The sequence below is a fragment of the Pungitius pungitius genome, chromosome 18, assembly GCF_949316345.1.
Source record: "Pungitius pungitius chromosome 18, fPunPun2.1, whole genome shotgun sequence".
Lineage (NCBI taxonomy): Eukaryota > Metazoa > Chordata > Actinopteri > Perciformes > Gasterosteidae > Pungitius > Pungitius pungitius.
The window spans coordinates 2581632-2600570 of record NC_084917.1 but is presented as its reverse complement, the minus strand read 5'-3'; the positions used below and the strand labels follow the sequence as shown (position 1 = coordinate 2600570).

General features: G+C 47.0%; 4 protein-coding genes and 5 non-coding genes across 11 annotated transcripts in view; 7 read left to right on the top strand and 2 right to left on the bottom strand.

The window, feature by feature from the left end:
- rpl7a (ribosomal protein L7a) overlaps positions 1-13302 on the top strand; it is a 54624-nt gene extending 41322 nt beyond the window's left edge. The window contains exons 1-8 of one of the 2 annotated variants that reach the window (XM_037484978.2): positions 10103-10230; positions 11135-11255; positions 11448-11597; positions 11790-11930; positions 12230-12309; positions 12517-12647; positions 12746-12815; positions 13164-13302. In XM_037484978.2, the coding sequence (XP_037340875.1) occupies positions 10228-10230; positions 11135-11255; positions 11448-11597; positions 11790-11930; positions 12230-12309; positions 12517-12647; positions 12746-12815; positions 13164-13268 (801 nt within the window). In that variant the 5' untranslated portion in view covers positions 10103-10227 and the 3' untranslated portion in view covers positions 13269-13302. Of the gene's footprint in view, positions 1-10102; positions 10231-11134; positions 11256-11447; positions 11598-11789; positions 11931-12229; positions 12310-12516; positions 12648-12745; positions 12816-13163 lie in introns of those variants that run through there. The other variant, XM_062558748.1, reaches the window with a different exon arrangement.
- usp20 (ubiquitin specific peptidase 20) lies at positions 119-9191 on the bottom strand. Of its 2 annotated transcripts, none has more exons than XM_037485087.2 (23): positions 8366-9191; positions 8188-8241; positions 7842-7904; positions 7613-7735; positions 7406-7508; positions 7030-7099; positions 6801-6914; positions 6573-6672; positions 5196-5736; positions 4962-5111; positions 4545-4657; positions 4160-4332; positions 2819-2913; positions 2694-2727; positions 2572-2617; positions 2274-2454; positions 2038-2164; positions 1768-1937; positions 1426-1507; positions 785-893; positions 590-692; positions 412-480; positions 119-326 (listed from the first exon to the last, which is right to left on the bottom strand). In XM_037485087.2, exons 1-23 carry the CDS (start codon positions 8441-8443, stop codon positions 169-171), a joined length of 2856 nt encoding a protein of 951 aa, XP_037340984.2. In that variant the 5' UTR covers positions 8444-9191; the 3' UTR covers positions 119-168. The 2 variants fall into 2 exon arrangements, with proteins under 2 accessions (XP_037340984.2, XP_037340985.2); XM_037485088.2 differs by having other exon boundaries at positions 6594-6672.
- On the top strand, positions 11297-11371 carry LOC119227148 (small nucleolar RNA SNORD24). Its single transcript, XR_005121319.1, has one exon. It is a non-coding gene; the product is annotated as a small nucleolar RNA SNORD24 (small nucleolar RNA).
- LOC119227149 (small nucleolar RNA SNORD24) lies at positions 11648-11716 on the top strand. The gene has a single exon (XR_005121320.1). It is a non-coding gene; the product is annotated as a small nucleolar RNA SNORD24 (small nucleolar RNA).
- Positions 12072-12139, top strand: LOC119227146 (small nucleolar RNA SNORD36). Its single transcript, XR_005121317.1, has one exon. It is a non-coding gene; the product is annotated as a small nucleolar RNA SNORD36 (small nucleolar RNA).
- On the top strand, positions 12354-12422 carry LOC119227147 (small nucleolar RNA SNORD36). Its single transcript, XR_005121318.1, has one exon. It is a non-coding gene; the product is annotated as a small nucleolar RNA SNORD36 (small nucleolar RNA).
- Positions 12968-13035, top strand: LOC119227140 (small nucleolar RNA SNORD36). The gene has a single exon (XR_005121311.2). It is a non-coding gene; the product is annotated as a small nucleolar RNA SNORD36 (small nucleolar RNA).
- Positions 13303-13544: 242 nt separating the features above from the next.
- LOC119226733 (surfeit locus protein 1) lies at positions 13545-16110 on the bottom strand. The gene is made up of 9 exons (XM_037484977.2): positions 15972-16110; positions 15798-15864; positions 15189-15316; positions 15017-15099; positions 14659-14850; positions 14473-14545; positions 13941-14103; positions 13772-13853; positions 13545-13695 (listed from the first exon to the last, which is right to left on the bottom strand). Exons 1-9 carry the CDS (start codon positions 16032-16034, stop codon positions 13632-13634), a joined length of 915 nt encoding a protein of 304 aa, XP_037340874.1. The 5' UTR covers positions 16035-16110; the 3' UTR covers positions 13545-13631.
- Positions 16111-16209: 99 nt separating this feature from the next.
- On the top strand, positions 16210-18500 carry surf6 (surfeit 6). Its single transcript, XM_037484975.2, has 4 exons — positions 16210-16351; positions 16748-16951; positions 17037-17107; positions 17446-18500. Exons 1-4 carry the CDS (start codon positions 16261-16263, stop codon positions 18133-18135), a joined length of 1056 nt encoding a protein of 351 aa, XP_037340872.2. The 5' UTR covers positions 16210-16260; the 3' UTR covers positions 18136-18500.
- The last annotated feature ends 439 nt before the right edge of the window (positions 18501-18939 follow it).

Sequence of the window (18939 nt, the reverse complement as noted above, 5' to 3'; positions counted from 1 at the left end):
CCAGGAAGGAAGCCACGCGTCACCTGCCGGTAAGTTTAAACCCGACGATGGCCCGGGGGGGGGGGGGAATGTGAGGGTCTCTCACGTGGGGTCCACGGGATTTTCCACAGCGTGGATTTCCCCCCCCCCCTCCTCCCAACCTCTTTTTTTTTTTTGCCCTCCTCTTTCTCAAAGTGCTCTGGTTTCCGCCTCGATCTTCCTTTCCCCGTGAAGGCTGTCGGGGTCGGCCGGAGCGACGGTCTGTCTCACCGCGATCTCGGGGCCGCCGCCGTAAGTCCCCAACAGGTACTGCCACGTCTCCTCCGAGATCTGACCGTAGTCTGCACCTGAGGGGGGGGGGGCATAAAAGGATGGTTTAATGACTCCCTGTTTTTTCACATTTTCATTTCCACTTCTTACACCGAGGTTCACCTTGCTTGAGCTGCACGTGGCCTCCTTTCATAACACCGATTTTGCTGTTGTCGATGGGACCGGGCGGCTCTGAGATGACAAAATGAGGTAAAAAAAAAAAAAAAAAAGATTCAGGCTGGAGACAGAAAGACGAGGTGCCTCGCTTGCGCCGCTGTGTTTCCGCGTCTTTCCCTCTCACCGTTGTCTTTGCCCTTCACGAAGCCCTCCCACTCTCGGAACCACTGCATGCTGATGCACAGGATCACCGCCGGAGCCTCTTCGGCCTGGAACTCCTTGTTCAGCTGTTCAGACGGCGAGAGGAACCTGCTCAGTCGAACACGCGGCGCTGAGCGCACAGGTACAACTCGTGCGGAGTGCGGGGGGGGCCCTTTACCTTGATGAAAGTGTCTATTTCGGTTTTCCTGCGCTTCGCCAACGCTTCGATCTCCACCTGGCAGACGGTGCACATGTACAGGTGGTTCACCGCGGGGCCGCCTCCAAAACTTGGGACAGAAACGCAGACATTTAGAGGAAAAAAAATAATCAAATTCAGGGCTCGCTCTCCGCTTTTGCCGTCCTTTTTTTCATTTTAAATTTTTTACTCCATTGTAGAGCTACATCTTTAGCTGTATAAATAATTATTATATTTAATAATCATAAGTAGAAGGTCAACTACAATCCAACAGACTTAACGCATTTGGGCCACAAACTTGAAGCAAACAGTTTCCCCTTTACACAACCAGAAGATACAGAGGAAAATTAGCATTCACTTGTATTTGTAGTCACCTGATGACATTCACTCATTTTATTTTGGTCTCAACCAAGGTACATGTTCGTCTCTTTAGGTGGTGGCTAACTTTCAAAGGATGTTTGGAGTTGAAGGTTCTGGTTTTTCGGAGCCTTTTCTTTGCAGATAAAAACACTCCATGAAGTAAATGTTGAGGTGACTTACCTCACATTTCATTTGTATCATATGGAACGATTTGTCAGACACACACCCTCAAAAGGGAAATTTTAAACTTGTTTCATATTCACCTGTTGTAAAGGTACTCCCACACGTTCTGAGGAACGATCACAACTAGGTCGTCTATGTAGTGGTATTTAAACGGTGGGATCCCTGTACAGAGATAAAAGAAATGTACTCAAGTTAAAGAACAACATTTATGACCTTTTGAGGTCTGTGCGGGAGACCAATAACTTTTTTTTTTTTCCCACTTACGACATCAAAACCTGTGAACTATCCTAAAAAAAAACACATTCATTCTAACTCGCAAATCTGTCTTTAACAGTTAAATAAATAAAACACTGGATCCAATATGGAACCCAAGGGCATCTCTTCATTTAAATCTCCGTCATCACGAGGTCTCTCCCACACACCTCCGTGCTGGCAAAGGAACGTGTGGTTGCTGATGGGTCCCGGTTCGGCAAAGGTGTTGAACTTGTTGAGCCATTCTCTGGAGATGTAGAACTGCAGCAGGCTGGGCTCCTTCATGTTGGCCAGGGCCACGACCTTCTGCCTCTCTCTCACCGACTCCTCGCTGCTCTTCCTGCACGGGGCCCCCGGAGAGAGAGAACGGTGACATTCAGGAGACACGGATTCAGGCCCCGAAAACGTTGGTGACCGTCTTAGGGCCTTTGGATCCTCACCTGTAGAACAGCACGTAGGCCTCCGCGTTCTGCACCACCGTCTCGTGCACCTCCGTGACGTACTGGTCGTCAAACTCATACCACTGGCCATTGATCACATTCTGACAGTAAGCTATGTAGTGACCGCCTGCAGGCACCACAAGAGAGAAGAAAATGCATTAAAAAAAACCCTAACCCAAAAACAGATTAGATCTCCTGAAATGTGCTGGATAACGTTTGAAGGTGATCTGGCGTACTTCCTGCAGTGCCGTGGTGACATATGACCGAGAGCAGATCGTATGTGGTGACCTGGGACGGACTCTCTTTGGCCAGGAAGGGCTGCATGTCCAGGCCCTCCAGCGGGAAGGACACGTGGCTGCTGATCTTGAACGAGTACATGACCTCGTGCCGGAAGCGCTTCAAGTGAATGCAAAGAATCTGCACAAACCCAAAAAAAGAAAAGACCTCATTAAGCAGAGAAAATTGTAGATGGTGCAATATTTAACGTGTTATCTGCAGCAAGAAGGAGAGGAGATTAAAAAAAGAAATGTGTACCTCCGGAAGTCTAAGCACTTTGCAATATTTGACACCATTTCTCAACCTGTAGAAAACGAAAAAAATGTTTTAGTTTGCCCAGGTCCCCTTTGTGTCTCCATCTGTATTCACTACATACTCACTTTTTACACCTCTCACAGCTGTACATGTTGTCCCCTGCGAGTAGAAAGAATGCGATCGTATCGTTTACAAAATGTACTTTCTCACCATTCTGAACGACAGAGTGCGTCAGTGTGGCATAGTTCACCTTTGAGTTCATCCGCGGCAAAGAACGCGGCGAGGCAGTCCTCCAGCGTCACCATGGGCCCCCAGAACCAATTGGGGATACACGAGACCACGAACCTGTTTTCGGAAGGCGTAATGCAAAGAGACACAGCCATTACAGCCCCGGAGCTTCTTTTAGGCCCTCCCCCTTAGCAGAGATCCCGCTGACAGAAAGGACCTTTAACCACGAAGCGACCCCCAAAAAGAAAGAAAGAGAGAAACATTCTGTCCCCAACCCCTCAGAGAGCACTAAATTCCCCGAACGACGTCACCAGCTCTCTCATGATGCTGCTTGGTCCAATATCTAAGGTGATTGATACAGGTAACAGAGTGCAGGAATGCACAGGCACCCTCTGTCAGTGGCATGACCACACGACCGACTGCACTGCTTTTGTTGGCTCTGCTCTCCAATCTTATCCTGCAGCACCAGATCGACCAGATCTCCATCTCACTCATCAGCCCCGGTCTGACTGCCGGAACTCGTCAAGGGACTCCCCCCCCGCTGCATTAACCACACACGCAATTTCTATCAGCTTGCAGGCTTGAAACATAGATTTGTGAGAGCAGATGTGAGGGGCTGATTGTCCGCCGTGGTGTCGCTCTACTTCTCGCTGGCAGTTAGAGGAGCCTTCGTGATGCCTACAAGCCCTCACCTGCATCCTCTTGGTGAAGCTCATTATTTCCACCATGCAGGCTGGCATTTACAAGGAAGCGGCGCAACGTTGAATTTTTTGGTGTTCAGAGATGTGGAATTTTGTTTTATTTCTGTGAGCGATTAAAAAGAGAGAAAGAAAAACCTCAAGATTCCACTTGCCTTATTTATCTTTATAACACGGGTACATGAAATCCAGCGTTCTGGTTGGTTGAGAGTGAGTCACATTATTCAGCGAGCGTTCCGTATCACTCAAACTAACTGGTTTGATTTTGCATCAGTTTCGGACAATTAAGGTGGACGTCATGAGCGATGTGAATGAATGAGACGGTGCGGGACCCAAGGCCGTTTACATGCACCTATTTGGACTATTTATTCTCTAGACTTAGAGATACACAACGTTTGGTGGCTACAACTATTTTGTGATGAAAGGCAGCAATTTGCTTACAATTTATGAAGCAATAAGGTACTTGAGGCAGTACTTTATCTTCAATAATGTAGCAGTTGGAGGGTTTCCTGCGCATCGGGCCTAACAACGCCCTCGAACTGTTACATTATTGGACGATAAAGTACAGCCTCAAGCCTTACTGCTTAGGAAAGTAACGTCCTCAATAAGCCAAAGTAAAAGCTGTGGTGCACTCAAAACACGAGGGTGTGAGGCGCTCCACTGACCGGCGTATGGAGTCCATGATGAAAGGGATCCAGCCCTGCGAGCCGTAGGTGTCGGGGCTCAGGCCCGTCTTGACTGGAAGGTTCTGATGTATGGACGAGTGGAGCTTGGCCAAGTCCTCTTTACCAGGAATAGGGAGCGACAAGTCTTGGAAGGTTTCCACTGTCGTAGAGACCTGTCGCACAATCACACAGAAAAGGGCCGAGCTTTCAAACATAGGTTTATCTAAATATAATGTGTGGGTGTGGTTCATATAAACATCATTCAACATCTGTCTTTTCAAAATAAGGGATTTGTGAACTCGGGAATGACACAGAAAAACGTCTAAACGTCCCTTTGTGACTGAGCATGTAGCTCCCCCTGGTGTTTAAATGAAGCACAGCTCACCCGGTCGCACGTTAGACACTGGACCAGGCTGAGGATGGAGCCGTCGAAGATGTCCGAGATCACGCTGCGATAGTGGGACTGTTTCTTCTTCCTGGCGCTGAGCTGCAGCTGAGCTGAAAGATTCATAACGGAGAGAGAGAGAGAGAGAGAGAAGGATGTCAGGGGAAATACTTGATGTGGTTTGATTTGACATCCAACCTCTGCCCCCATGTAGACCAGGCATCTACACGCATCACCCTCAGGAGCCTGAAACCCTCCCCGGATTCAACAACATCTCATCAAACTCAAAAGGCTTTGACGTCCTAAATCATGCAGCTGCAAGTCTCCAGTGGCTCCAAATGTGACCGGAACTTCCCTCACCTGACCTTCTGGTGCAAATGTACACATTCAAGGGAGAGTCAGTAGAGCCCATCGCACCTTTCTTGAAGGAGTACGCTGGTCCTGCGGAGCGCAGGGGGCTGGAGCGAGGGGCGCTGGAGGACAGTTTGGGGTGCAGCTCCTGGAGGGCTCGCACTGGGCTGCAGGGAGTGGACGGGGCCTGGTTCATTGACACTTCGTTGTCCGGCTCTGGGGGGGGGGGGGGGGGGGGAGAAAAGCACGTTGCGACACAGACCCTTTTGAAGCGCTCAATCACACGGAGGAATCCACTACCTGAGGCGCTGCTGCCGTGGTCCTGCCCTTCCCCGGCATCGGATAACTGGTTGTTCTCCTGGCTCTGGACCTCTGCGGTGGCGCTCGGCGCCGGCCCCTCCTCTTCCCCCTCCGACCCCTCCCCTCTCTCGGGAAGCGACACCTCCGCTGCCGTGTCCACGTCGGCGTCCTCGTCCATCTCCTGCGAGCCGCCGTGGAGCGGCGAGCCGGAGACCCTCCTTTCCTTCAGCCTCTCCTTCTCGGAGATCAACGCGGCGACCCCGGCGCCCGCCGCCGCCGCCCCCGCCGCCGCCGCCGGCGCCCTGACCCCGTCGCACGTGTCCTGCAGGAGCGGCTCGCCGTCCCCGGCCGTCCCTCCCTCCCCGCGGTCACTGCTGGAGCCGGAGTCGCAGGACAGGAAGTCGTCCTCGGACGGCGAGCGGTCTCCGTCCCTCGTCTCCTCGCCGTCGCTCCCCTCCCTGCTCATGCTGCATTCGGTCAGAGGCTCCTTCAGCTCCTCGTGCAACTGGTCCATGAGGCAGCGCAGGAATTCCTGGGTGTCCTGTGGCGAGGGAGGCACATTGCACTGACTCAACGCGAGGATGCACAAGGGCGGCCACACACACACACACACACAGAAAATGACTTTTTCAAAACAGGGCCATGCAAAGAGATGCGTGTGCTTAATGTTGTGTGTCTTTGCAACAAAAAAAGCATTTTGAATACTGAGGGGGGAAGAAGTAGAACCGTATAATAACCTCTGAAATAATGCAGTATGGGTACTTTTCATTGACAATCCCCATCCAACATAATCAGACCCTTCACACAATCGCATGCATTAAGCCTGAATCTAACATGAAAACATTTTAAACTGACTACATTGATAATTCAACAATTTACGGAGATTTGAGTTGTTTTTGTGTACTGACAAAGGTCACAGATTCTGCATGCAGTTTGACGCTACGTAGAGGTCCTCTACCACATCTAAAAGGTTAATATGTAACACCTTACAAAAGTTTAATTTGTACAAAAGTTCAAGAACAAAAGTTACGTGTTGTCATGATGAGCAAAGCCAACTGCTTCTGTGCATGAAAGTAACAAAACACACTTCCAAAATGTCCTACTATGGTTTTAAGAAATATACCAGTTACTAATTACCTTCATTGTTCTCTACATTTAGTTACTAAACCATTTATGACTTGGTTCAGTCCTAACAATGTGAAGAAAAAAAATTCCCTAAGTAAACTCAACTCAAGCAAAGCTTCTGGTAATTAAGAACAAATGTAATTGTTAATGGCAAAAAAAATGACAACTCATTTTCAGGGAATGTGTGAATAAAGCACAGAAAACAAAGAACAACACCGTGTGAAGCTGTTGAGTGATGCCAGGTGTAGTTACCTGCTGGCTGCTTGCCCCTACCTGCTGAGCGTAACCACGAAACATGGGGTTTACTAGTTTGATGCCATGAGACAGACTGGTAGGCACGACATAGCTGGGCCTGGGAGGGTAGCCGCCATGACAGTTAGTTTAATAGACTGTGAATGAGCCATTAGTACATAAAAGCCTTCGTATTGCTGCATTCTGACACTTGACTGACTCTCAAGTCGCGTCGCGCGCGGTTATTACCGTTTTTTATGCCAGAGTTCTGAGATGAGTTTCTGGTAGCTCCTGCAGAGGGCGGGCTTCTTATCGGTGCGGACCAATCCGCTGCAGTCCAGGAAGAACTGAGTCAGAGGAGGACTGTGGGGGGGGGGGGGGGGGAGAGCAAAGAGAGGAACGACTGGCATCAGCGCGAGCGGCTTCGACCCGCAGGAGACTGGATTAACAGAAGAGGAAGAGGGGGGAGTGCTCTCACCAGTTGGACAGGGCTTGAAGAGCCGCGTTCATGTAGCACGAGTTCCCAATATTTTTCATTCCTGTCAAACCTTTGAAGAAGAAAAAGGAGAAGCCACACGGTTATTCCGAGCCTCCAGAGGATGCAGAGGATTGGTTTTCTAGAACAGAACAGGGAGGTCACCACCAAGGGTTAATTATCACCGGTGTCTGGATTAAAATATGAAGCGGCCAATTAAATATTCTTCAGCCTCGAGGCAGTTTAATATATATATATATATATATATTAAATATGTCACCTATCCTCGAACAGCATTTTTTGTCTGATTTAATCATTTGAGAAGTCTTGTGTTTTCTGTTGTTTAGGAGAGGAAATGTTGACGTTGAACGCGCCGTACCTCTCGGTTTAAGCTCGTCATCCTCTGACTCCGAGCCTTCTTCTTCGGCCACGGCAATCGGCACTGCTTTCAGGTGGTGACCTACCGGCTGAGGAGCTGCTTCCTAGGAAGAAAAAAAAAAAGATTACCGGATGCTATAAATAGCGAGGGGGGAGTCCGAAACAGGTCGAGTTCATTTCCAGCACCGTTTTTTGCACTCTGTGGTACCTGCTCTGAGGCTTTACAGTGGCGGTGGGGGGCGGGCCTCTGCTCCAGAAACACCTCCCGCTCACACACATAACACCAGATCCTGAACGTGGTCAGGTTCACCGTCAGGTTGTGCTTCTCCGCCTAAAAAAAAAAAAGAAACAAACAGGGGAACACACTGTTTGAGGCGGGGTTTTTTTCTTCTTCTCATCAAGGGACAGGTGTGCCCCCGTGAGAGAGGGGTTTTTACCTGTGCGTGCAGCGTGCTGTGGTCGGCGTTGGACTCCCCACAGCCGACATACGGGCAGTCACTCTGCAGAGCGGAGACAGCGGGACGGTTAGCCTGCGAATCCTGTCCTCTCTTACGGGGACATCAACGCGTCTGCCTTTCTATCCTCTTGAATCGCCTCAATCTTTTGATTGTTTCACGCAATACTATAAAGTATCAAATCTCTAACACGTCTCAATACCCGTGCCCCACATTGTTTATTATAAGGCCACCTTATCAGAAATGCAGCAGGCGTCATTTACGTGACACGGTCGCAGAAACTAAAGCGGAAAATGCCCTGGTCAAGAAGACATTTTAAGGACTCTACCTGCAGACAGGCCCACAGGTTTGGGCCCCCAGATCCGCAAGACTGGCAGGTTCCCTGCAGCGTGAATTGAATCGAAAGGAGAGGGTTAGAAAGAGAGCTGATGGGTTATGACTTTGAGTACATTACGTCGGCCATGGCACACATCTTTGACATTTCCAGTAAATGAATGAAAACCCACCTTGGATTTCTGGAGGAGGTCCTCCTTGGTCAGCTCTCCTATGGAATCCTGGTGAGGACAAATGTCTTGTTCGGCCATAGCTACTCGCTTTCATCGGGGGCTGGGGGGGGGACGTCTGCTGATATGTGACAGTTGAACCAAACCGTATGGTGATACGGATGACAGGCCGCAGTAGCTAAAGCTATCTGCAACATCTCAACACGGAACCACGACCGTCCCCAAAAGGAACCCACGGGCACCTCGTCCCCACACAGAAGCCATGGGATGTAACACCTCACGGGCCTTCTGTTTACCCCACGAAAAGCTCAGGGGAGAGAGGGGGGGGGGACCTTCCTGTCTGCAGCGATGACGGCGGTTAATGAAAGCCGATAATTCAGCAACACAAGCGGTGTCCGCGACGACAATCGCTGTTTTTTTTCCTTCTTCTTCTTCCTTCTTCTCGGGGAACAGTTCCTACTGGATGCGGGCGAGAGGGCGACAGGATGCTAACGGGATGTCCAGGAGAGCCGAGAGACGCGATACCCAAGCCCACCCTCAACCTAAAAAAAAAAAAATTAAAAAAAACTCCGCTCCCATTCACAGCACGGCCCGGCACGTCTGAGGGCTGGACGAGGAACGGAGGAGGAAGAGAGGAGGGAACGTGGAGACGTCAGGCGGACAAAATCCAGGCGTCAGGTCTGCGGAATTTCTTCTTTTTTTTAACTTATTTATTTTTAATCACATGTATCGTTGGCGTGTTCCCGCGAGTAATATAACGAGTAGAAACCATTCGAATAGCTGAAGGTTAAATAGCCATGTTTACGGAAGTGACGTAAAACTGCACGTTTTTTTTTTTATTACAGCAATGGCGGATCCCGGAAGTGAGCAGCGACAACAAACAACAGCAAAATGATCTTAAGTTGACTGGTAGTGTTTTACTATGAAGAAAATATCTCAAGATCTTTACTTTAATCTTTTATTTATTTGTAAATTTGTAGACGCAATTGTTATTATTAAAAGATCTTCATGCAAATGGTTTCCAAGATTGTATCATATCATATTATATGGTTCATTGATTCAATAAATAAAAAATTACAATTTGGTATACCTTCCTAAATATATATTTAATACATTTAACTAAATTGTTGTTAAAGTTTTTTAACAACGACATGTATTATGCGTCACCATTAAGTCACCATTATTTTATTAACACGTTTTTATATTATATTTCATATGTTCAGACTTTCTTCTCCACTACATACACTTTAAATAAAAATGATTATTCCGTTTAAAATTAAATTGCTACATTATAGGAAATTGGTTCAATACGTTAAAAATGTTACTTAGTTGATATATTGGCATTAAAATACACAACTACAATATAACGAATGCAAAGTAGCTATTATAAACATCTGTGTGATGTTGTTGAGTTGTGAATTATTTAATTTGTTAATCACTGTGATGTTGCAGCTGATAAACGTGGAGATAACTATTTTACATACTGCTAGTCAATAAACACCGGTACTTTATAAGTTGGTTTTATTTTATAAGCAATTTAATTTAGTCAAATAATTTGAGTTTACATAAATGTACATACTCAAATGTTGAAGCGAAATTATACAGTAAATGTGCGTTCACCACGTCGTTATTACACGCTTTTAGAGCTGGGTAATGTATACAACCAATGACCCATCGAGTATGACGTTCAGAGACAGTATTCTTTAACACTGACTCTGAGTCAGATTCAGAAAAAAAAACCGCGACGCTAAAGCTTCAACATCTGACTCCAGGTCTGCGCTTCAGAAGCCACGTCGTTACGGCGCAACCCTCGCGGTATTTAAGTTACCCAGAATCCCTCGGTCCTCCTTTCAGCCTGAACCGACATGGTGGGTACATAGCTGAGCTTTCTCCGGACCTATTCTATCTTTTGAATCTGCCTGCATCGCTAAATGTATGCGCTTTCTTACTCTGTTAAATACACTAATGGCTTGAGTGAAGCCTGTAAGTGTAAGTCGTGTCGATATTTTGCGTGGATGGTTGTTTTTTTCGAGGTAGAACTTGGAAGTTCACCGTTGTGTAGCCGATAGCATTTGCACCGTGTCTCCCCCCCTCAGAAGCTAAAGCTAATCTCGGAACACACGCTCGTTTTCGGGAGAACTGTTTCAATTAGTCCGCATTTTCAGTTTAAATGGGATTGACCAGTAATTTGCCTTTTTTTGAGTTAATTAACGTTAGTGAAGTTAAACTCGATTTTCCATGCAAGTGTGTATCAGGGTGATTAGCTCTATGGGCCCGAGCCTTGCCTCTTCCTGCTAACACGGGGAAGTGCTGTCGGCATCACTACACGTTGTCTGCTAAGCTCGGTAGTTGTTCAAATTAGGTAATTGATACCTAAAGTAAATAGCCGGTCTGTTTTACTGTGGGCATTCAGGCTGGTGGCTTCGGTGTTGGGTTTATGTAGCATGCTAGCCGTTTAGACCGCAATATGGATGGTCTTGCGCTATGCAATGCGTTTGAGCCTGGCTTTGTGGCTTTGCGTTTTTTAAAAACGTGATGAGCAGTCTCTGTTGGGCTAAAATAGAGATGGTAGGACAACGCCAACTTTCATTCAAAGCAATGGGTCCATGAGCCGATGCACGCTGCGGAGTTTGAGCAGTGGAATATTCATGTTAGATTTCTGTGATTACACGTACATTTAAATCATGGTCGTAGATGGATTCTTTTCTAAACTGGACTGTTCAAGTCGTTCTATAACGTGTAACTTAATGTTTCCTAACTTTTGTTTTACAGCCTAAGGGAAAGAAGGCTAAGGGGAAGAAGGTGGCACCTGCCCCTTCCGTGGCCAAGAAACATGACACCAAAAAAGTAGTCAACCCCTTGTTTGAGAAGAGGCCGAAGAACTTTGGCATTGGTGAGTACCTTTTTTGTTAGAATTCTGAGAACTTGTAACCGTGCAGATGATGACCACAATATTTGCTATCTTAACTTCCTTGCCGACAAACCTTTATCACCAAGATCGCTGATGCACGTATGATGGGACAATGAAGACCCCTGAGTATGAATTCAAAATACTGATGAATTATATCCCTCCTCTCCCCTACAGGCCAGGATATTCAGCCCAAGCGTGATTTGACACGCTTTGTGAAATGGCCACGTTACATCCGCCTGCAGAGGCAGCGCTCCATCCTCTACAAGCGTCTGAAGGTTCCCCCTGCAATCAACCAGTTCACCCAGGCTCTGGACCGCCAGACCGGTGAGTGAGGAGAGCGCTTATGTTATAGGCTGTCAAGTCCTTAATAGCATTGCAAGTGATGTGAAAGAATATTTGCTAACTGAACAGCTGTGCTGACACCCACCAAGATCACTGATGCCACTCCTAGCAGAGTATATTATCCGCGCTGTAGTGTAAACTGTGTTGAGTGACGAATTTGTATTTTCTCCTCAGCCACACAGCTGTTCAAGCTGGCCCACAAGTACAGGCCCGAGACCAAGCAGGAGAAGAAGCAGAGGCTGATGGCCCGCGCTGAGCAGAAGGCAGCTGGAAAGGGAGACACCCCTACAAAGAGGCCTCCTGTCCTCCGTGCAGGTACGGTACCTACCTGTGGTACAGGGGGGGGGGGGGGGAATAGCGTTGGTGGCTAACATGTTTTTAATTGCCCAGAAAGCCCTTGAAGTGACTGGGTCGACAGCCCAATCTGAACAGTGTGACCTGTCTTACTTGGCCTTAATGCAATGATGACACGAATTTCTTGTACTGACACCCTGATGCTTTTGAGCTTTTTAACCCTGAGCATTGGCCGAAATATATATATAGGTTTAGATGTAAAATAGATTTTCACGGTAGGGTTATGTTCGGGTAGACGATAATTTCCCCTTTCTCTGCAGGTGTGAACACTGTCACTTCTCTGGTGGAGAGCAAGAAAGCCCAGCTGGTCATCATTGCCCATGATGTGGATCCAATTGAGGTAAGATTGTCATTCAGTGACAGTTTACAGATGGATGTGGTCTCTAGCAATGATGTTTGAATTTCTTCACCTGAATCATCTGTGTGGATCAAACTTTTTAAATCCTGAGCAGAGACCACCAATTTTATTGTGGATCAGTTTTTGTCTCGATTCGTTGGCATTACTTGAAGGAAACATGTTAATTAAATGTGCACCTTTTTCCTCTAGCTCGTCGTCTTCCTGCCAGCTTTGTGCCGCAAGATGGGCGTCCCGTACTGCATCATCAAGGGAAAGGCTAGACTGGGCAGACTGGTGCACAGAAAGACCTGCACTTCAGTGGCCTTCACACAGACAAACCCGTAAGTAGGGCCTGCATGAAAATAATGTTGGCTGTATTTGAATCTATTCCTTGTTCACGCTATCTAAATTGTCTAAAAATGGCTTTCATTTTTTCTAGTGAGGATAAAGGTGCACTTGCCAAGCTTGTGGAAGCCATCAAGACAAACTACAATGACCGATATGAAGAGGTAAGCACTCTTGGAATTGTGACTCAATGTGGCAGGATGCAAGTGTGCATCTGGGTGTTAAACCCAAAGGAGTTTAGCATTGCCACTTTAGTAATTGACTTTGAAGGCTCTAAGTCTGCCTACAGTGTAACCTGTCTTGATACTTGGCCTTAATGCAATGATGACACGAATTTCTTCAACTGACACCCTGATGCTTTTGAGCTTTTTAACCCTGAGCATTGGCCAAAATTGTTATTAGTTTTTTGGGGGTTAGACGGTTATGTACCTTTCACACTTCTCTACAGGTGTTGACTTGCCATAAACATAAAAAAGATGCCCAGTTTTAATCTCTTTAAATTTGTTTTTCAGATCCGTCGTCACTGGGGAGGTGGTATCATGGGCCCCAAATCCACAGCCCGCATCAGTAAGATGGAGAAGGCAAAGGCCAAGGAACTGGCAACCAAGCTTGGTTAAAATGTTTGGAATAAAAGATGTATGTCCTATGAAAGTGTTTGTTTTTTTCCTTTCAATTAAAATGTATTATGCAAGCCAAATTTAATATAATTTCTTCAGTAGGCATGTTCTGAGTGTTATAACTTTTATATATAATTTTTCCCTCAATAGGATTAAAGGACTTACACATTTTGTAAATAAATTACATTTACATTTAAAGATTACAAACTTCTTAAACTGGAAACTATTTTTACAGCAGTAAGTGGTAAACTTCTAAAATCACCAAAAATAGTCCTGTAAGTTTATAGAGCTTTATTTCAGTTATGAGGTGCTAGAGAGTTTGATGCTAATACACAATGAACACTATTTCAAACATTCAATGCATCACACAATCTTCTTGATGAACTTTGCGTACCACATGTAGGAGGTGGCTGCGCACAAGCCGAACCTTTGGAGAGAGAAAGACAAATCAAGTCCGTTAACTTGCTCAACTGAATGTTGTTGCCAACAAGTTGCGTCCGTACCATGTGACCATGTACTGCATGTGTTCGTTCCTCAGCGTCACTCTGGTTTGTCCTCCTATTGGCCCCCCCGGGGTCGTGCTCCCTGCGGCACACAAGGCTGCTGGTCACCCAACACCGTAAGAATAATTACGTGGTGGAGTCGAAGACTGTTGGGCTCACGGGATCTCACCAAAGTCTGCGTCGATGAAGATGGGCTCCGCTCCGGCGGCGGCGCCCATGGCCTCCAGGTCCCGGTAGTGCCATCGGTTCCTCGCCACGTCGTTGTTCGGCACGAAGGGTTTCCGGTTCTCGGTCAGTCGAACGACACCGACCACCTCCACCTCGCCTTCCACCTAAACAATGGAAGTTATTACATGTTGTTCAATAAGTGAACGGGCTGCGGGGAAATAAAAAATGTAAGTGACGGGGGAAGCTTTGGGGCCACTGTTTCCTTCAATATGAAGTAATATATTGTGTGGTTTAGAGGTGAGACAAAAGCTTGTCTGGAAGAAAGATGCATCAATGGGGAAACTTTTTGATTTCCCAACTGCCGAGAGGACATCTATATTTAATGCCGCTACCTGTAGGTTAAAAGGCTGAACAAAATCTGATGAAACTGCCTCAAAAGATACCACTTGAGTCTGAAGACGACTATCAGCGGCCCTCACACTGCATTGTGGGTAATGTGGGCAGAGATGTGTCCCACCGTCTGAGGTACTGACCTGCCCCTTCATGCGGGTCTCCGGTCTGACCTTCTGCTTGGGGACGTACCCTCGGTTCACCAGGATCGTGATGCTGCAGGCGAAGGTGGCCGACCGTCAGCAGACGGACTGCGAGCAAAATGTCCCGTTTTCCATATTTCTGACCCCACATCCAACCTGTTTTTTTTTTGTTTTTTTTAACCCTACCCCAGGTCGGTGCAGTGGAACGGCGTGATGACGTTGGCGCCGGTCTCTCCGCTGGAAGACAGCGTGCCCGCCTCTCTGGCCTCCTTCTCCGGGTCGACCGGCGAGCGCGGCAGGACGTACAGCTCCCGCGCGTGGTCGAACTGGCCGCGCACCTTCACCCGCCGGTACTCCAGGCCCTTCAACTCGTTGGGGCTAAGAACCAGGGAGGGGGGAGGGGGACGGCAACATGGATCACAACAGTACAGATGTTTGTTTGTTTTTTAAATTCTTAATTATGCACCATTATAAAAAGGTATTTTTAGAACCCTAGGCTGCTTGTAGTGGTCTCCAGTGAACAACCCGGCTCTGTTTGACTCACTCGAGAGGAAGCGGAATGGGTTCCGCAGTGACCAGCCTCCTCAGATCATTGATCAGCTGCATTTTCCACTGACGCCGTCTCATCTTCGCAGAGACAAAAAAGGCGTCACGAGTCCATCCAACAAGAACAAAGCATAATTTCATCACCCCCCCCCCCCCCAAACATGGTCTACCTGCCAAGTGCCGAGGCCAAAGGCGGTGACGGGGATGAGCAGCAGGATCCATTTGAAGAGAGACTCTTCTCCCTTTTCCCCTCTGGCTGCCGTGGAGCTCGACAGTCGCCCAAAGGTAAGGAACCTACCTGGAAAGACACGTCACGCAAAGCAAGGTGTGAAGACCTCGACAAAAACACTCAGCAAACCGTAGCACTAACAAATCGTAGCACTCAAATTGCACCTATAATGGCACTTTTCTATAACATGTTTTGAAACTGCTTATTTGATGAAATGGTACTTTCTTGTTACTTGTTCTTCTGAGTTTGTATCTCTATGTGGAAATGCACTTATTGTAAGTCGCTTTGGATAAAAGCGTCAGCTTAATAACATGTAATGTAATGTAAGAAGGCGAGGTGGACGAGATGGGAGGTTAATCAGAATTCGTATTCATCCCACAACATGAGAGTCGAAGTTTAAGACAACTTGACCTTGACTTGAATCTTATCAGATGGAATATTTGTCCAAAAAAGTCCAGGTAATGTTATAGAATTGTTTGTACCTATTGGCTTTAAATCGTTTCTGAGTTACTTTTTTGAGTTTCATCTTCAATGTTTATTCCCAGTTTACCTTCGGGCCGTCTGAAGAGTGGCGGCCCGGGCAGGACGAGGGTCCTCGTGACGTAAACGACATGCGACTGCGAGGACAGAAAGAAGAAGAAGAAGAAAATAAAAACACACGCTCAGATGCTGCTTGACATTCACACGTTCACGCGCCCCGGCGGAGTGAAAACGCGTCACGCACCTTTTGTCGCGGGGTCTTTAACAGCCGGGTGGAACAAACCAGCGCCGCTTTTAGAGAAGCCATCCTCAGTCAAAGCGTCAAGGAAGAAGAGGAAACCCGGCTGCGTAACAGATACATAACGCCGCTGGAGGTGGGACCGCTTTCGGTGTTACTACTTCCGGTTCGCTGACGCGTCGCCCCGGCACGTTTAACCCACGTGGGTCGGTGGAAGTGTTTTGATGTTTTTTTTCGGGGGTTCGTCGGTGAGCTCCTGCGCTGAGGGCCTTTTTTCCGCTGCTCTCGGGTCGACATGGATCTCGTCTCCAGGGATTCATACTTTCAGAAGTTCGCGAGTAAAGTTTTATCTCAACCGGACCGCGAGCCGAAGAAGAGACCGTTTGGTAACGTTAGCTCGCCGATTCGGCTCATTTACCCCCCCCCCCGGTGTATCTATAGTGACTGTTTATTAATACACAGACATACAGTACATGTGCAGAGGGAATATTTCATAGATTGTTGTTCAAAGTAATCTTTAGAATCAGGAAAGGGCAAGAAAATAATATCGCCCGTTTTCAGGCATTTTTATCTAATTGATTAAAAATTGCTCATATTTTTTAAATATAGTTTTGTGTGACGTGACGTATCAGAGCTTCTCACTATATAAATGCAGCCTTTTTTGTTGTTTATGCATCCAGATGTTTTAAGTTTCCAGGGTCTTAACTCGAATGTCATTATGCAGTCAAAAAATAGGTAACAATATGTCTGATTATTAATTCATGTCTTTTAACTGTGTGCAGCTCACTTCAAGGGCAAATCTAGTATCGGTCCTCCTCCTCCGAAGAAAAAGGGTAAGAAGAAACATTCCAAAGAAAATGGCTCCAATGTGAAGTCCCGGCCCGGGCCGCCCCCCTCAGCCGCGGCACAGAACCGTCCGGCCACAGCCAAGCCCAATGGGTCCAAAGCTCCCAGCACGAATGGATCTGCAACGCAGGCGCCCAAAGGTACAGGAAGTGTGTGCGTTACTCCGTGCATCCCCGGTGGTTTATTAGAATAACAGTTCATTCATGGTTTTTGTTCTGTTTTTAGAGTCCACCTTTTCCACGCTAGATATACTACGCAGGAGACTTCACGAGAAGATCGAAGAGTCCAGAGGACAGGTAAGCAGCTTTTTAAAGATGCTGCAGACAGAGTTTAATTCTGATCCCTGTTAGTGCCATTGTATTCACTATTACTTATTGTTTAAACCAGCAGTTGGTATTTACTTGCACATGTATGCTTTGTTTTAAGTTTGCAATGTTTTGCATCAGTTTGGACCATTTATTATCAGGGATTTACCAATACAACTTCTTCTCAGACAAAGCACAAGTCCTCACATTACGATAATACCATTACAGTTAAATATGAACATGAAAGCATGTTTTTATTTACATTTTGGACAACTGCATTAGTGAATTTTAAAAAGTCTCAAAGTTGTCTTTTTTTTCTTTGTTTTTAGAGCGCTCCAAAGGATGCGTTATCAGAGGAAGTCCAGGCAAAGCGAGGAAAGCGAAAGCAGGAGCGCGAGCGCAGGAAGAAGAAGAAGAAAGAGTTTCTGCTGAAGAAATTGGCAGAAGAAAGCGCCCGACAGCAGCAGGCGGAGATAAAGCCGGAAGCGAAGCCCGCCCCGGCCGCCAGCAAGAGAAACGAAACCGCCATCGTGTTCAACAAGGTGGAGACCGTGGAGGAGGGCTACGTAGACAAAATGCAGAAGAAGAAGATGAAGAAGCAGAGCACGAAGGGCCAGTTAACGCCGCTGACGGGGAAGAACTACAAGCAGCTGCTCGGCCGCGTCGAGGCCCGCAAGGCCAAGCTGGAGCAGCTGCGGGAGAAGGACGAGGGGAAGGCCCGCGAGATGGAGGAGAAGATGAAGTGGACCAACGTGCTCTACAAGGCCGAGGGCCTGAAGATCAAGGACGACGAGGTCATGCTGCGCTCCTCGCTGAGGAAGAAGGAGAAGGGCCGCGAGCAGCGGAAGACGCAGTGGAACGCGCGCAGCGAGAACGTCGTGGAGAAGATGCAGCATCGCCAGGACAAGCGGCGCAAGAACCTCCAGAAGCAGAAGCACGCCAAGGCGGAGAAGAAGAAGGACCGGGCGAGGAAGAAAGGCAGGGTGCTGCCCGAGGACTTGAAAAAAGCTTCGGCGTGAGGGAGGGACTGTGCGCTGCGTCGCATTTCACCAAACAGCTCAACCTCCGACAAAGTTTTATGGTTTGGAGGAAATAGTCTCTTTTTTTTTAAACAGCAGAAATATTGGTTTTCTGGACACGACAAGCGCGGCGGCATGTATTGCACCTTCATTCCTTTAAAGGAGTTTGTGCGTGTGTGTACACGTGTGTAGTGTTCAATAAAATGTGCTATGGTAAATATGCTTATTTGATTTCAGGTGGATGAGAAGACTACGCGAATATTCTCAGTATCAAAAAGCCGATTAACTTAACAGGCTTGAAATATGGTCTAAATGAGGAAAATGTTTGTCTCGCAGCGGTTTTTAAAAACATTTGCTGTGAAATAATATTGAGGATATGTTTTTTTTTTTTGTTTTACTTTAAAAGTCGCATATATCTGCTTAGATTGACAGAGCTGCATAACGGTTTGCTTGATGGACAGTTTATGTACACGTGCATTCTTCAATTCAGCATCAAAGCCATCACAGACAAAAAGAAATTCAAATTCTGTTTTAATATGAAATTGAACAGCAATCACTTTATTAATATTTGGCAAGAGAATAATAGATATCACATTTTGTTGAACATTTAGTAAAAAAGAAAGCGCTGCTTTGGCTCAGTATGAAGCGCTCTCTCATAGGTACATCCGGGTAACTAGGAGCTCACGTCTCGCTCCGCCCACACCGGAAGTAGAAATAACAACGTACGGAGCTGCTTGACGGGGGGACGCGTCAAGAAGAGTGAACTTTGTCCCTCTTGTAAGCGCTTGTATAAAAAAGCAGAAT

Coding starts and splice junctions, on each gene's coding strand:
- usp20 (XM_037485087.2), bottom strand. CDS start 8,443: ATGGCCGAACAAGACATTTGTCCTCACCAGGATTCCATAGGAGAGCTG. Junction 7,905..8,187: donor ACCTGTGGGCCTGTCTGCAG/GTAGAGTCCTTA, acceptor TCCGCTCTGCAG/AGTGACTGCCCGTATGTCGG. Junction 2,728..2,818: donor TGCCGCGGATGAACTCAAAG/GTGAACTATGCC, acceptor TTCTACTCGCAG/GGGACAACATGTACAGCTGT.
- LOC119226733 (XM_037484977.2), bottom strand. CDS start 16,034: ATGGCTTCTCTAAAAGCGGCGCTGGTTTGTTCCACCCGGCTGTTAAAG. Junction 15,865..15,971: donor TAAAGACCCCGCGACAAAAG/GTGCGTGACGCG, acceptor CTGTCCTCGCAG/TCGCATGTCGTTTACGTCAC. Junction 13,854..13,940: donor CTTCATCGACGCAGACTTTG/GTGAGATCCCGT, acceptor TGTGTGCCGCAG/GGAGCACGACCCCGGGGGGG.
- surf6 (XM_037484975.2), top strand. CDS start 16,261: ATGGATCTCGTCTCCAGGGATTCATACTTTCAGAAGTTCGCGAGTAAA. Junction 16,352..16,747: donor GCCGAAGAAGAGACCGTTTG/GTAACGTTAGCT, acceptor AACTGTGTGCAG/CTCACTTCAAGGGCAAATCT. Junction 17,108..17,445: donor TCGAAGAGTCCAGAGGACAG/GTAAGCAGCTTT, acceptor CTTTGTTTTTAG/AGCGCTCCAAAGGATGCGTT.